The sequence below is a fragment of the Phascolarctos cinereus genome, unplaced genomic scaffold (genome assembly GCF_003287225.1).
Source record: "Phascolarctos cinereus isolate Bilbo 61053 unplaced genomic scaffold, phaCin_HiC Scaffold_1;HRSCAF=81, whole genome shotgun sequence".
In the NCBI taxonomy this organism is placed as follows: Eukaryota; Metazoa; Chordata; class Mammalia; order Diprotodontia; family Phascolarctidae; genus Phascolarctos; species Phascolarctos cinereus.
Window position 1 is genome coordinate 101,445,958 of NW_027555514.1, and position 17,011 is coordinate 101,462,968.

Below are 17,011 nucleotides of genomic sequence, written 5' to 3' on the forward strand. Positions count from 1 at the left end.
TTGTTCATGGGACAGCCAGGAGGCCAGTGTCACTGGATCAAAGTATGTGTCAGGAAGTAAGGTGTAAGAAAACTGGAAAGGTAAGAAGGGGGTTGGTTATGATGAACTTTGAATGCCAAACAGCACTTTGTATTTGCTCTTGAAGGCAAGAGAAAGCCATGGAGTTTATTGAGTAAGGGGAGGTGGGTGATCAGATCTATATTTTAGGAAAATCACTTTAGTGAAGTAGTATAGAGGGAAAAGTAAAGAGGGCCCAGGACAGAACCCTGAAGGACAGCTATGGTTAAAGGGCATGATCTAGAGGAGAATTTGGCAAAGGAAAGAGGGGGGTGGTCAGATAGGTAAGAGGATAACCAGGAAAGAATGGTGTCCTGAAAACCTAGAAGGAAGAGAGTATCAAGAGAAGGGTGTTATCAAGATTTTCAAAGGCTGAAGAGAGGTCAAAGTGAATGAGGATTGAGAGAAGACCACTGGATTTAGCAACTAAGAGATCATTAGTAACTTAGGAGAGAGTAGTCTTAGTGGAATGATAAGGTCAGAAGCCAGGTTGTAAAGGGTTAAAAAGAGAATGAGAGGAAAGAAAAGTGAAAGCACCTATATTTTCTAGGAGTTTAGCTACAAAGGGCAGAAAAGATACAGGACAATAGTTAGCAGGGATGGAGGGGTCAAGTGAGGGTTTTTTTCAGGATGGGGGAGACATGGGCATGTTTATAGGCAGTTGGAAATGAGCCAGTAGAGAGGGAGAGATTGAATATAAGTGAAAGAGTGGGGATCAAAGAAGAGGTAATCTGTTGGAGGAGATGAGATGGAATGGGATCATTTGAATAAGTAGAAGAGTTAGCCTTGGTGAGGAATAAGGCCATGTCATCATGTGAGGTAGGAGTAAGAGAGGAGAAGGTGGCAGAAGGCACCTGAGTGACAGAAGAGGAGGAAGAGGGGAGAAGAGGGAATTCATGGCAATTTTTTTCTGTAAAATATGGCACAAGGTTCTCAGCTGAGAGAATGGGGGGATGAGAAGCCGTGGGAGGCTTAAGGATGGATGAAAAGGTTTAGAAAAGCCACTATGCAGAGCACAATAGTGAGTTAATATGATAGGATTATTTAATAGCAGTGAGGGCCCAGTTGAGGTTATATAACATAAATTTGTAGTGGACCCAATCAGAAGGGTTGCATGATTTTCTCCACTTTTGTTCAGCAGCACATGTATAGGCTGAGGCTTGGCTGGGCATAATCAGTCAGATGTAAAGGAAGCTAAGGATTCAAGAGAGGAGAAAACAGTATAGGGTTGAATCGGTTCATCAAGGAGTCAAGATAGAGAGAAGACAGCAGCAAGTGCAGGGGAGATGGCCTGGGAGAGAATTGAGGGGTCAAGGGATTGGAAGCCCTTGTTGTTATGTAAGAGTAGTGTTATGTAAGGGAAGGCAAAGGGAATGGTGAAAAGTCAATAGATTATGTTTGGATAATGGGATTCCAGAACTGTTAAACATGTGGGTGATAGCAAGATCATCTTTGTGTGTGGCTGAGGTGGACAGGAGGAGTAGCTCATGGGATGTGAGTAGGTTGAGGAACTTAGTGATTAGGATATTTGAGGCAGGATCAACACTTTTGCTGAAGTCTCCTAGTATAGGGGCAGAAGTTGGCTAAGACAGAAATATTGTAAGCCAGGTATCAAACTCATTGAGGGGCAGGGGGTAGGGAGATCTATAGATAATAGCTACAAGGATTTTGATTAGGTAATAGATATGTATAGCATGAACCTCAAAGGAAAAAAATTACTGAATGAGGGAGGAAGGGAGACAATCTGGGAAGCAAAGATTATTCTAACTCCCCTGCCTCAACCAGTGATCTAAGGAGAAGTGCTCCCCCAAAAGACAAAGTCTCTAAATACATGTCACCAACTTTTTACCTTCCAATAACCCTTCAAGGGTGATTAATCATGAACTCCCAACTTTATAGATTATGCCAAGTCAGCACGAATGCAAGCACTAGAACTCAGGTTCCATAACTCTAAGAAAAAAAGCAAGGCCCACTCCACTACATCACTTTGCCTCTCATTCAGCATCTTCTATACAATCCAAGGCCTCTATACTCACAGGTTCCAGGACAGGGCTGATTAAGAAGGCTGGTCCCCACAAGAACTGACAGAATATGTCCCAGGTGTTACTGTCTTCTACAAACCTGAGCAGAGAAACAAGGTATTACAATCCGGGTTCTCCTCAAAGTCATGGACAAAGACTTTCCCAGGTCACATAAACATACAGATTTTGAGCTCTAAGGTTCTAAAGAGCCTTACAGATCAGGTCAGACCAGTGGCCCAGACTCAGCATCCTCTGGCTGCTGCATCCAAGCAATGCAGACTTTTGGTTCCTTGGCTCCTTTCCTTCTTTCTCTTGGTCTGGTTCTACCAAGCACACTCACTACCTTGTACATTGTGGGTTAATGTGAGGATATATATACTTTTCACATTTATCATATATGGATATAGACCCTTACATTTCATCACCCTTAACATAGGCATTTTGTAACCCCTCCACACCTGCTCATCAACTTATATGGGAATATCATTTCACATATCATTGTGAATTCACATATCAATGTGAATATCATTCACGTATGTGTCTGTGTGTCTATTTATGTAGATTATAGAAGGAAGGTAATAAAATTATAGCTGAATAATCCTTAGAGGAAAAAAAGTCAGGGATGCGATTTAACCTCATTACATACAATATTTTCAAACTGCCATTTAGCTTGTGAAAATACTGTTTGCTATTTGGAGTTTCTCTAAACCTGTGAGGTGGCTCTTCTGCTTCTGCAGATAGTTTAAAATGCAGTTGTGTCTCCCACATTTGGACACTTCTTAATATTTAATGCAGCTTGAAAGTATTAATCTGTAAATGTATTATGGAGGCAAAAGTCAACTGACTTGTCTAAATTCAAAAGGATAAATCAAGGTCATAAATCCTTGACCTTGAAAACATTATGCAAACTAATTATGTGACCCAAAAGAACTACCAAAGCAAAAGATTCATCCTAGTGATAATTCACTAAAAAGGATCTTAGGGTCACATTTACAAGACAAAAATATATTTGGTCAATTTATTGGAGTCTCCATAATCAAAGCAGTTCTTTAAAGTTAACATTCTTTAAATTTTTTCCTAATTAGCCAGTCATAAGCTAATAAATGTTATAGCCAAGAAAGTAAGTCAAATGTCCTAACTCCAAGGTCAATGTCTTTTCCAATAAATCATGTTGCCTCTCTCAATAATAGATATGCTTCATTCTAGAATGATTTCAAACAAAAGTCCCAGCAACATAAGGCACTTACTCATGGAGAAGGGGCCGGATAACAGTGCTGCCATTAACATGAGCCTTGTGCATGAGGGTGTAGAGATATGGCAAGAGGGTATATCTTATCTGAAGGACACTTCTTGAGAGATCCTCAAAGGCAGAATCCCAAGACACTGGATCCTGTCTCTAAATCAAAAAAAAAGGAATACTCACAGATCCCCAAACCTTTGACCCTGCTCCAATGGAAGAGAGGTAAAGTAATTGGAAGATATCTCCTACACTAGTCAGTTTGTATTCTTGCCCTTTTTCTTTCATGACTCCTGGGCTGGTACCACTGGCCTTAACCCAGGAAGAATCCCTGATGCTTCTTTTATCCCCTATGCCTGAGGGACCTTGAACAAAGTTAACTCTTACCCTGATCCAGAAATATGGCCTGGGAAAGACTGATATTCAATTCTGACCACACATTTGCATGCTCAGCAGCTATCGTACATTACAATGGAATGGGTTTGAGTTACATGCAAAGAACACATATATATGAAACGATGGAGGGAGCCTGGCATTATAACGTTCTAGCATGGCAACAACATCTCTTCTTGCAATCACCATTCTTTCTAGAATTTCTGATAGGAATGAGATACTCTATACTACTCTAGAAAATACAGAACTCATGTTATGTATTTTTCTGTGTCATGAAGGATATTATCTCATGAGGGAAGAGTGAGGCCTGAGGTCTAGCACGAGGGCAGGCCTGAGGTACAAGCTGGTATCTCACCCTGGGCCCAAGAGTATTATGGTTCCTAGAGAAAGGGTAAAAGGCTCCCAGTTGCATCCAGCGAGCACACATCTCATACTCAGCATCTTCAAAGAACCCACAGATATCAGCTCCTGTCTGAAAACAAGAAAGAAAAAAATGGAGAATGGGAAATGTGAGTTTCTGAAGCAGTCTGAAATCTGATAAAGTGGATTTTAACTGCTGACCCAAGTGAGACTTACATAGGATATTCCAAAGAGACTGAACTCCATCATGCCTGCAATAAGAATCACAGCTGTATCAGATGAGGCACTTGGAGATAATTGACCAAGCTCTAACTTTCCTCACTCATTGACTTGAATAGCTGATCAAGAAACATCCAAAGATATAAGTGGAATGACACAATAGACAAAAATCTGACACTTCTCTGTTCTATCTAACATCCAGAAAAATGATGACACTTACCGACCACAAAAGCTTCATTCTATTCCATTTATTAGAATTAGGTCCATACATACCAATAATGGATTTATAAAGCTGGTCCCATGCTGCTGTGTTGTCTCCCAGCCAATGTCCTGCCCAGCGTCCTGAGGATGGAAAGGTTGAGCGAGTGATCACGATTCCTCTCTCTCCTGTGGCCTCCTGCACTCCTCTAATAAGAGAACAGAAATGAGACACGAAGCCAATCTGGAGGTGGCCAGAGGGCTCCTCCCATCAGAAAGCTTCTGCAGCTGAGACTATAAGATAAAAATCTTCTCCCTAGCTGACAAAAATGGACAAGTCAGAAAATCAGAGTCACAGTACAATCTTTACCCAACATCCCAGGTAAAAAACTTAGAACCATGATGTATTGTATATATGAATTCCAGATAATGTAAAAATATTACATTTAGACTGAAATAAGTATATCAGGGGATGGGTTTTCATTTTCTTCAGTTCTTTGGTGAATTTACCTCCTTGATGATGTACATTATTGACTAATTCTGGGTTAATACTCATTATGTGAACACACAAAAAGACTGTGTTTAGTTTGAGGGCAAGAAAGAGAAGAGCAAAGTCTTTTTGCTTTTCATTTATTGCAACTTGGGGACCATCCATCTGTTGTCAGAAACCCCAATTCTGTCCACCCACTACCTGACATATGGGCCTCACAGAGAGGGAGGCAGGGACTCACTCATATGTGGGCTTTGTCTGGGACCAGCCATAGAGATTGTGCACATCATAGTGCCTCACTGGGCTTCCATCAGGCAGGAACTGCTGACTTTCCATGCACAGGGTCTTACTGCTCAGGCCTCTGTCTCTTGACTCCAGATCTGAGGAAAGAGATGTAGTGATGTGAGATCCCCGCTACAATGGCAAGGACTTCACATCTGGAGACAGTGAAGGAGCTAGCTAGAGCTGAAGGGAAGAGAGAGGATGGAGTATGAGTTTGGGAAAGAAAAGTAGGTCAGAGCTAGAATATATAAAGCTTCGAATACTAGACCATAGAATTTAAGCTCTAGTAGGAAATGGAAAACTGATGATGATTTCTGAGCATAGACCATAGACTATGGAACTTAGAGCTAGAAAGAACCTCAGAGACTGGGTAAGTCCAACCCCTTCATGTTACAGATGAAGAAACAAAGGCCCAGAGAGTTAAATGATAGCCACAAGATCAGAAAAGCTAATAAGAAGCAGAGCTGGGATTTGAACCCAAGTCTTCTGACTCCAAATATAATGTTCTTTCCACTATTCCATAGGACAAAATACTTATATCCATGTAACAAAAAGATTAAGCTGCTGACGCCTGAGATCAATTAGAGGGCAAGGTTTAGAGGTAGAGAGATCAATCTGTAAGCTTTTATAATAAACATGGTAAGAAAAAAGTTAATGACTGAATTGGAGCAGTGGTAGTTAGAATTATTAGAAGTACAATATTTTGGTTTGCCAGAAACAACCACGGATAAGAAGGAAGGAGACTGACGTTCTATCCTTACCTACACCATTAAGTGGGTGCATGATCATTTTACTTCCATGGTTTCCAGTTTCCTTAACAAGAGAGTTGAACTAGATAATAATAGTTTTCATTTCCATAGTGTTCTAAGTTCAACAAGGAGGCGACCTGGTGTCATGGATCGAAGGCCAGCCTAACAGCCAGGAAGATCTCAGTCCCAGTCTTGCTTCTGACACATAACTAGCTGCATGACCTTGAGTAAATCATTTAATTTATCAGTTCTTCCAGCCAACACTCTAAAACCAAAAGCTACAAATGTCAAATGACAAAAGACAATCTGCATCCAGGTAAGAAGTTTTTGTACTCAAGTTCTCTACACTGTATACACAGATACAGACCAAAGCACCTTCTTACCCCTTTCCCCATAATGATAACATAAATATCCATTTGAATCTCACACCAATACTGTGGTGCAAAGAGTACAAATACAGGGGTTTTACACATTTCAGTTCAGTTTTAAGACTTTGGAACACCCTGTATCTTATTAGCACTTAATTTATGAGGAAATCCATGGTCCTATGGATAAGTGGTAGAACCAGGGATACAAATCCAGGTCTCCTGGCTGCAATTTCAGTACTCTAGACCCTATATTAGATAGATTCTAAGATCCTTTCTTGCGCTAAGATTTTGGATTCACTATTTAGGAACAAAATTGATACAATTTAGATATGTGGGGTACAAAGAAGTCAAAAGTTTAAAGAATGAGTGAATGAAGAAAATGGGAAAACCATTGACAGAGACAAAAAAGTCAGGGACAACATGCAGAGGAACAAAAATAAGGAAACTACTTATAGATATAGAGCTTGAGGTACCAGAGGAACATCTATGTTAAATGTCTGCTAGGCAAAGGCAATTCAGGAATTCAAATCTAAAGCTCAGGGGGAAAAGGCAGCACTAAAGATATACATTTGAGAGCTCTTCAATTAGATATACATGTTGGAAGCAATGGGACTGACTGAGATTGTCAAAGGAAATAGTAGAATCAGTAAGCCTTGATTTGAGACACTGTTCTGTCAAGCAAATAACTTTTGGGCCAAGGCTATAAAACAAGTGCTTGGGGAGTAGAGTAACCCTAAAGCCCCTACTAGCTCTAAGTTCACTAGTATAGTCCTGTATAGAGAGAAAGAGAAAGGAAAAGAGAGAACATCCAGATAGAGCCTTTGACAAATCCCTATGTTAAGAAGATGGAAATAAGAACATGTCAAGAAAAGCAAAAAGACAAGAAGTTAAAGATAAGAAAGGAGATCCAAAAGAACTGGGGATAAGGGAAGCCAAAGACAGAGATTATCAAAAAAGAAGGGGTATCAACAATGCCAATGCTACAAAGAAATTAAGAAGAATAAGGAATGAGTAAAAGCCAATGCATTAGACCCCAAGGAGAAATTTGGAAGAACAGTTTTGGAATAGTAGTGGGGTTGGAAGCTAGACACAGCAAACCGCTTGATGTCTTGGCAATCTCCTCTCCCAGCCTTCCTTCTAGACACTGTAAGCCTAGATAAATTATTAAGGAATTGACTTTCAATGATTTGACTAATGAGAAAATATCAGACAAATTCTCTACATATTCTGAATAATACTACTAATCATTCTGTCCTTCAGAAGCATGTAAACAATCATCTGTCCTGGACTTTTTTTTTTAAATAAGATTCATTATTTTGAAACCTCATTTGCTGTCAACACTAGGTATATAATTACCAAAAGAATATTGTAATCAAGGCAATATGAGATGAAAGATAACCATTCTTATTCTAGGGTTATCAACGGTTATTCACAGGCAACTGGTCTCCCTGTCTTCAGTTTCCCTTCCTCCATACCCTCCCAAATAAAAACAAAAATTAAAAAACAAAAACAATTGAGCTGGATTAAATTGAAAGTAAAATTAAAATGATACCCTCACCATCACAGAAGATCCACACAACATATTTTCTAGGGGAATTTTCAGCCTAAAATTCTCCAAATGTATTTCTTCTCCTATCTGAGAAAGACATCAATCATGGCACTGCAGCCAATAGAACTGAATTGGACTAAAGTTCATTGAGGATTGATAGCAAAATTGAACCACTGAGAATCCCTTTCAAGCTTTCACTATACTTTCAAAGTTAAATAAAGCTTTTGCCTCACAAAAATCAAGATCTGCCTAATAGAGCTCGTCATTTCTTCCCAAACTCCTCTTTGCAGATGACCTCTCATTGTTGAAATCACTCTATAAGAACCTAGATAGCTTAGCATGCCAGTATACTTATTCTCAGAGCAATGACCACGCCCACGCTGGGCTGCAAGCAAGTTGTGGTCTTAAGTCTCTTCAACAAGAGCCTAAGTACTATTCTTCCAAACAGAAAGTAAAATGTACTTACAGGGCATATATGGAGGATGGTTAAGCATGGTATTTGTGCAGCCTAGAGGAACTGCTCCATTCACAAAGCTTGCTGGTTCATTCATGTCCTAAAAATTTAAAACAATACTATGTTTTATATACATACGTATTTATGTACACATATACTGGTGGTAATGTAATCATATTTTTATATCATATACATATACACAAATATGCAGTATCATGATAGTTAGCATTTATATAGTACTTGAAATTTTACATAGTTTTAAATGAGGTATTTCATATAACAGCTCTGTGAAGTAAGTGCTATTATTTTCCCTGGTTTACAAATCAGGAAATTGAGGCTGACAAGTCAAGTGACTTGCCCACAGTTACACAGAGGGTAATTGTCTAAGGCCAGATGTGAATTTAGGCTATCCTGACTCCAAGTCCAGTTCTCTGTCCACTATGCTACCTTGCTGCCTACTTAAATGTATGCATATGTTAATCATCCTGTCACCTCAAGCAATAGTAATACACTCAGAATGTGGAGGCATTAATGATGCAAGAAGGTTGATTCAAATGCTAATAGAAATCACTTGGAAGGATCAAGCTATAGTTTCTGTCAGACCATGATGGAGAATAAAATACATTCACAGGAATAATTGAGTTTGTTCCAGTAAAAGCAAGACTAAAGCTCTTGGACTTGCAGGTGCATTAGACAGATTTCAAGCCATAGAATTTAATGTGAGTTTTTGCTGGGATATAATTTGAACTGTTGTCTGGCATGATGGTGTATGACTATAATACTGGCACGGCTGATGGATTCACTGAACTCAGGAAATCTAAGTTATACTAGGGCTAAAGCTGTTTGGATTGTCTACACCCCTTCCCCCAGGAGTAGAAGCCACCAAGCTGACTAAGGAGGAATGGACCAGCCCAGGTCAGAAACAGAGCAGGTTAGTTTCTATGGCCATCAGTGGTGAGATCAGGCCCATGAAAGGCTGCTACATTTTCAGCCTAGGCAAGATCGGGACATCCCGCGAAAACAACAAGATAAACCAAAACAAAAGTATTTGTGCTTGATCAAATAAAAGAAGTCTTTAAAAAAAAAGTGCTAAAAAAATCTTTCTTGGTTCTTTAGTGCCTGAAAGCCAATTACACACATATATGGCAATGCACAATCATATGCAATCTTACAGTGTCTACACACATATATGCACACTTACTCAGACATATACACTTACAATCCACATTCCATCAAACTTCAAGCTCTTCTGTGGCTCGTTGGGATTGGTGTAGAGTTCTAGCAATTCCCGCTTCCACCACATGACTGTTGAATTACGGAAAAAGTCTGGGAAGGCAACATGAGCTCTGTATATCTGTAAAGATGAAACACAACCCCAGGGCAGATGTAGTCAGGTCAATGACAAAATTTATTTTGCAATAAATACAGATAATTTCTGAGAGAACTCAATGTGTTTTAGAATATTAAAAAGCAACTGAATACTTATAGCAGAATCACAAAATTTGAGAGTTGGAAAGGCTAGTCCAAGTAAATGTGAAAGGAATCTCTCCTATAACATATCTGAAAAGTTTTTATCCACTCTCTGCTTAAAGACCTCCAAGGAAGAATAACCTACCACCTCTAGAAGCAATCCATCCCATTAGAGCCGGACAGCTCTAATTGTTAGAAATATTTTCGTGTGACAAAAGCCTAAATTTGCCTGTTTGAAATTTGTACCCTTTGCTCCTGAATATGGCCTCTTGGGACACCTCTGATCCTTCTGCTACATGAAGAAATGATTATGTTTTGAGCTAACAGCACCCAATATTCCAATAGTCTACCATTCAAGCGCTAGTCAGGCCCTACAATTCCAAGATTGGAAGGAATTGGGTATATTCATAATGGCATGACTTTAGACTCTCAAAGAGATTGTCCCCTATTCTTAGAATGTCCTTCAAAGGAAGGATTATTTTCATAGGATTGTTTTAAGGCTCAGTGGTGTGCAAATGTTATGGTTTACAAATACTTTCCATAGAGTTACAGATTGTCTAGTACTCTGAATCACAAAGATACAAACATACATATATATCATGGATAAATGTCTGTAGATCATAAAACCTGATTTAATTCAACAAACATGTATTAAGTTCCTTGTATGTATAAGGCACTGTACAAATTAAAAATAGAATAACTGCCTATGCAAGACTTAACATTATTTTGAGAGAGATACAATATTATAGAGGTCATGCCATATTTTCCTTCTCCCAGTAGTTAATAGTACCAGTCAGATGGCTCTAATGGAGTCATAGTATTCTTACCTAGACTCCTGTCTATCTGGAATTGCAGACAAAATTTCCCAAAAGAGCTTTGTTATCAGGTACTGTCTCACTGGTCAGTCAACAGCTGTTGTTTGGAAAATGGCTGGGCAGATATGGGACCAGAGAATGAGAATTAACTAGCACATGTTGAGATAGAGAATGGGGATTAACACTGAAGAGGGTGGGAAAGAGAGTCTACAAAATTTAGTTTCCAAGGAGTGAATGGAGGGCTAACTAATATCACCTCTTTGGGGGAAGGAAAGCACGTGTTTTTGTAGAAGGAAGCAAATTCATGATAATTTAAGGAGGCTCTGAAAAGGCTCAGTAAAAGAAATGGTACCTGAGCTGAGCCTTCAGTGAAACTAAAGATTATAAGAGTTTGCTGGAAAAGGAAGGACATTCTAATGAGATGATAGGTCGAAGGGAAGTGGAATGTCAGGATTACATTACAGCTGATGTGTTAGTTTGGACAAAACACAGAGTATATATAGGGAAATAATATGACATCAATCTGTAAAGGAAGACTGTAGACAGTTTATGGAGATATTAAAATACTAGACTGAAGAGACAACATTTTATGCTAAAAGTAATAGTGAGCCATTGCCAATTTTAAAGAAAAGGGTGATATCATAGAACATGTGACTTTTTGGAGTAGTATTTTGGCAATTGTGTGAAGGATAAATTGGAGAAGAATAAGAATGGAAGGCCAAGAGGTGAAGAGGGCTTGAATGAGGATAAAATCTGTATGAACAGACAGAATGCGCCATATGAGAGAACTGCTGAGGAAGTGGAATTGACAAGACTTAGCAACTGCTTGCATCTAAGAAAAAGATAAATCAGGAAAAGGGAAACATAGAAGATAACCATAATTTTGGGGACTGATGCTACCTATCTATAATATTCCAGACCTTGTTTAATATGTTTAACCTACAAGGACTAGAGAAAGTTGTTTGTTTCTTATGCATGTGATCAATTTGTATAATGTGTCTGTAATGCCCATAGAAATGCAGGGGGAACCAGTGGAGTTGGTCTGACAGAGCACAGTTAGTTATGTTTCCAAGCCTATCTGGAAGAAGACTAGGTGAAGCATAAGCTATTCTTTTTTTTTTAATTAATTTTTAGTTTTCAACATTCACTTCCATAAGCTTTTGAGTTTTAAATTTTTTCCCCCTCCCTGCACTCCCTCCCCCCAAGATGGCATGCAATATGATACAGGCTCTACATATACATTCTTATTAAACATATTTTCACGTTAGTGATGTTGTAAGGAAGAATTAGAACCAATAGGAGGAACCAATGAGAAAGATGAAACAAAACAAAACAGAAGGGAAAAAAAGAGCAAATAGTATGCTTCAATCTGCATTCAGACTACATAGTACTTTCTCTGGATGTGGATATCATTTCCCATCATAAGACTTTTGGAGATGTCTTAGATCCTTGCATTGCTGAGAAGTGCTAAGTCTATCAAAGTCAGTCATAACATAATGTGGCTGTTACTGTGTACAATGTTCTCCTGGTTCTGCAGCATAAGCTATTCTAATTGAGTAGAGTCTGCCAATGACAACTCAGAGCTATAATCTCTCTCTTTATAAGTTATACATTAATCTTAGTTCTACCTTGTGAACCCTTCTGTAAAAGCTAAAACCAATAGAGAACCCAGGCTCATGCTCAGATTCAGAAAAATAATGTCTAGAATGTCTTTTAATCTAAATTTGGAGTTAAAATTGATCAATGGGACAGAATAACTCTACGTTCATTTATTCGTTTAATATATGTTTGTGATGTCCAGTTGGAATGCCAGGGCCAGTACAGTAGTGAAAAACAGAATTTCAACCTTTTCCATAGCTTTAGTCCTTGAATAATTGTAATAGTAGAGTTCCCCTTCCTATAAACATAAACACTATATCCCAAACTAACAACAACCAAAAAAAAGTTTTACCTCCACTTGAATGTCCCAATCAATAGATGAATTGACAATGACATTGGGCAAATCTGGCCAGACCTTTAGAGGGAGAAAGAGGAAAGGAAAAAAAAAAGTTAAAAATAATACCTTAACATGGTATTTCCCAAGAAAGAATAAATCTTGGGTCTGGGAGCACATAACTAGCACATTTCATGAGAGTCTAAGAGAAAACAAAAGAAGACCCTGGAATCAGTCTTGCTAGAGGAAACTTCCTAGTGCCCTCCACACACAGAATCTCTGTTCATTGTCCTCTCCTCCTGGATTCTCTCTTCTCCTTTGCTTTTTCTGACTGTTCTATTCTGGTTCTCCTCTTCTGGATCATCATCAATGTCCTCTCCCCCTTATTGTGAGTGTCCCCCAAACCTCTGTACTGGGCCCTCTCCTTTTCTAACTTTGGACCTTCCCAGTATTATCATCAGTCCCATGGGCTCAATTTTCATCTCTACATAAATGACTTTTCTATGTAGATAGCCCTCATATCTCCCCTGAGCCTCAGTTCCATATTACCAATTACTTGCTGGCTATCTCCCACAGGCATCTCAAATTCCACATGCACAAAATGAAACTCATTAAGGAAAAGTCTCTAAACCCATTTCTCTTCCAAACTTCTCTATTTCTGTTGAAGAGAACAATATGTTATCAACCACACTGGTCTGAAACCTCAGAGTCAAAATCAATTCTTCCCTCTCCCTCCTCAACCCACTCCTATCTCCAATTTCACTGCCAAGTCTAACCCCACAATTTTGCTAGAATCCAGTCTCTTTTCTACATTCACATGGTTACTATTCTCATCCTGGCCACCATCACCATTACCTTCGATCTAGCCTATTGTGGCAGCTTCCTAGCCGGACTCTTAGCTTCTAGTTGCTCCCCTCTTCTATTCTACCCTGGTGTCTCTTGGATAAAAATGTAAGTTCCTTTTGGCTTTTAAAACCCTTGCGCTAGACTACCTTTCCAGGCTTACTGCAAATATTTCCACAATCTCCATTCTGGTAAAATTTACTTGCTATTCCTGAAATTTGGCATTCTCTCTTCTGAATCCATACATTTTTATAGGTTGCTTCCATGCCTAGAGAAAACTCTACCTCTAACTTTCTCACTCTACCTTTGAGAATTCTTAGCTCCTTCAAAGCTCAAGTCAAATGAAATCTCCTATAGGAAGCCTTTCCTGATTCCTTAACTGTTATTGCTTTCTTCTCCTTTCTAAAATATGTTTATGTTAATCTGTTTATATGTTTTATTCTCTACCCCACTCCCAATAGAATATGAGCTCTCTCAGGGCAAGGGATATTTTATTTTTGTCATTGTATTTCCAACATCTAGCACAATTACTTAGTTGGAGCTTAATCAGTGCTTGTTGGATTAGATTACATTTATCATAAAGACACTGACATTCCTTCATGTTTGTATCCATAGGATAGAATCAGAATGTCTACTCCCCAACTCTACCTTTCCCCAAACAATGTCACTGTCATCTGGCCATTTGATGAACACGTTATCCTGGAGTCCACGAGTGAATGGAGGATATGGCTGGGTCTCGTTGCCAGAAATGGCTGGGTCCTGGAATCAAAGAATAATAGTTACTTGGGGAAATGATAGTATCAGAGATAGAATCACTCATGGATAAGGATAACAGCAATCCCTCATAGAGGAAAAAAGAGTCACTAGCAACATCTGAGAGCCTCACACTGAACTTCAGAGCCGCTATGAATTCTGGGAAACATATTTCTCTTCTGTTAAGTTTCCTTAAGTATAACATAGTGATCAATACAACACACTACAATTCCCCTGACTTCCCCAAATGCAGCCACACACCAGAATAAGGATGACTCGCATCCCAGCCTCCTTCATGCGGCTGATCAGATTGGGAAAGTCAGCAAACTGGGGGCTGAGGGTAAAGTCCAACTGCCGCTCCATGTAATCAATGTCTGCATACTGCACATCCTGAAGGAAAAGAAAAGGAAGGAGGCTGAGTGTCACTTTAAAGACATGACATGCTTAACTCTCCATTAGACCAAGTGTATATTGCATATTCTCTTCCATGATGACTTCCACACTGGCATCCCCCAACATTCCTGCATTACCTCTTCCTACTACCAGTTGGCATGCATTCAGATTATTCAAAACAATGTTAATAAACTTCAAGCAAAAACAGTAAGTAAAGCAAATCTAGCAGAAAAATATCATAACATTCCAAAATGAAAAAGAAAGTTCTTTCAGTTGTCTATGCCATTATTCTACTAAGCAAATATTATATGTTTCTGTCCTCAATTAACAAAATGAAAAAGACAATAAAAGGAAAAGGAAGAGTCATACATAAGGGATCTGGGCCGCCACCATAGCATCATAAAGTTCAGCAATTTCAGCATCATTCTGGTATCCATAGCGACAAAGTTGGAACCCTAAGGCCCAGTAAGGTGTCATCACTGGCCTCCCAACCAACTGAAAAAGCAAAAACAGAAAATAGTTCAACAAAACAGTATTCCTTGGGGAGGAAAAATGTTTGGATCAAACAAAGAACACATGAAACCTTTTTCCATAGTCTTTTCTGGTGAGGAACCATACAACCCAGGACCTCTATAAGGCTACAGAACTATAGTTCTATAGAACTATAGGCAGGCAGTACTATGTAGATTTCTAGAAGAAATTCCTTCATTTGGGCATCCTTCTTAGGAACCCTGGAAATCTCTGCCATCTCTATACTTTCTAGTGCCTCAGGAGTATACATTCAAAGTCACTGTCATCTTGCAGAGGCAAGGAATTGCTTCTGAATTCACTTCATGGCCCTCTAACACTATGAGCCAATCTTCCAGAGAGACAAAGATGGTGGCCTCACCAGCAAGCTACATATATCATTGTGCCTTTCACAAGGCTAAGTTCATACTTGTTCAGTAAATTTACTTCATGGATTGCATGACTTCCTACCTCTGTGTACTGCTGAGTGACAAGCTCTGGGGTTGGCCCCAAAACCATGTAAAAGTCCAGAATACCCCCAGTGGTACGGTATGTCAGTGCAGGGCTGGGCTGGAAAGTCACATCTGGAAAGACACAGCATGTATTCAGACATACAGAATCAAAGATTACAAGGTTGAACAGAAATCCAGGTCACCTTGTCCAGGTCATATCTAAGCAAGAGTTCCCCATCAGCATCACATAAAGATGGTCATCCAAATTCCATTTTAATACTTACGATGATGGAGGCTTCACTAGAAGCCCATTCTCTCTTTTCACAATCTCAACAAAATTCGACAAAATTGACTTTTTTTTTCCTCATGTAAAGCTGAAACATGCCTCTCTCTAATGTTAGAAGAACTGGCAAACTTTCGAGATTCCAAATCTCCAGAAAGTTCTCCAAGCTAATATCTTTGCTTTGCATCAATGCTGCTCCTCCATTCCCTTTTAACTACTTACTTTAACTTTCAACATTACTCTACCTGTCACTGAGGCCTGAAAGCTAGCTTCAGGCTTGAAAATCACCTTTGAGTCCTGCCTAATGTCCAGTAACAAAATTTTTCTGATTTTATGTGTGACATCCTTTGTAACTTTTTTCCTTACCATCTTCCCTCCCTTCACAAGCCCTTATTACCTCTCTTATTACCTTGACTCCTATAATGTACTAACTGGTTAACTCCAGTTTCACCCACTTCCAACATATCCTACTTAGTGCTTCCAATTAATCTGGCTAATACACAGTTCTTAAAATGCTGCTACCCACTGCCTAACTAATAACATTCAAGCACCTCAGTCTGGCATTCAAAGCCCTTCACAATCTGGCTCTAGCATACCTTTCCAACCATACCTCATATTATTCTCCCTCATAAGCATTATAATCCACCCAAACTGGATTCTTCATCATTCTCTAAATATGTTTACTACTTTCCCACCTCCTTACCTTTGCTCATGTTATTTACTATTTCTGAAATGCCATCTCTACTACTCCCATTATCTTTTCCTTTTGAAGTACTCCCCACTCTTCAAAGATTTCAATTCTTTTATGAGTCCTTCCTTTATACTTCTCATCTCCTTACCCCATAAAGGTCAAAACTGATTTCTCCAAATTTTTATAGCACTTTGTTCACACTTCTTTTACACAGAATCATTTTTTGTTTTGTAATTGTTATGTACATATAAAACATATTTTATTATTTATATGTAAGTATATATGATCACATATATAATTATATCTAACAATTGTTTTATATATATGAGTATATAACAGGTATATAATTATTTATATAAACTTACACATCAAATTATATATATTATATATATATGTGTGTATATATATATATATATATGTATACACACGTGTATGTGTATGTATATAAAATCTCCCATACTAGAATGTAAGCAGTTTGAAAGAAGGGAATATAT

The 17,011-nt window shown here is 38.8% G+C and overlaps 1 protein-coding gene across 1 annotated transcript in view; it reads right to left on the reverse strand.

The window, feature by feature from the left end:
- The window catches only part of LOC110216253 (maltase-glucoamylase), a 154,067-nt gene that overhangs the window by 70,496 nt on the left and 66,560 nt on the right, over positions 1 to 17,011 (reverse strand). Inside the window, 13 exon segments of the mRNA XM_020998063.2 lie at positions 2,094 to 2,178; positions 3,326 to 3,474; positions 4,064 to 4,180; positions 4,285 to 4,319; positions 4,561 to 4,694; positions 5,217 to 5,355; positions 8,390 to 8,477; positions 9,597 to 9,731; positions 12,614 to 12,676; positions 14,087 to 14,197; positions 14,453 to 14,581; positions 14,954 to 15,079; positions 15,563 to 15,675. Of these exon segments, the coding sequence (XP_020853722.2) occupies positions 2,094 to 2,178; positions 3,326 to 3,474; positions 4,064 to 4,180; positions 4,285 to 4,319; positions 4,561 to 4,694; positions 5,217 to 5,355; positions 8,390 to 8,477; positions 9,597 to 9,731; positions 12,614 to 12,676; positions 14,087 to 14,197; positions 14,453 to 14,581; positions 14,954 to 15,079; positions 15,563 to 15,675 (1,424 nt within the window).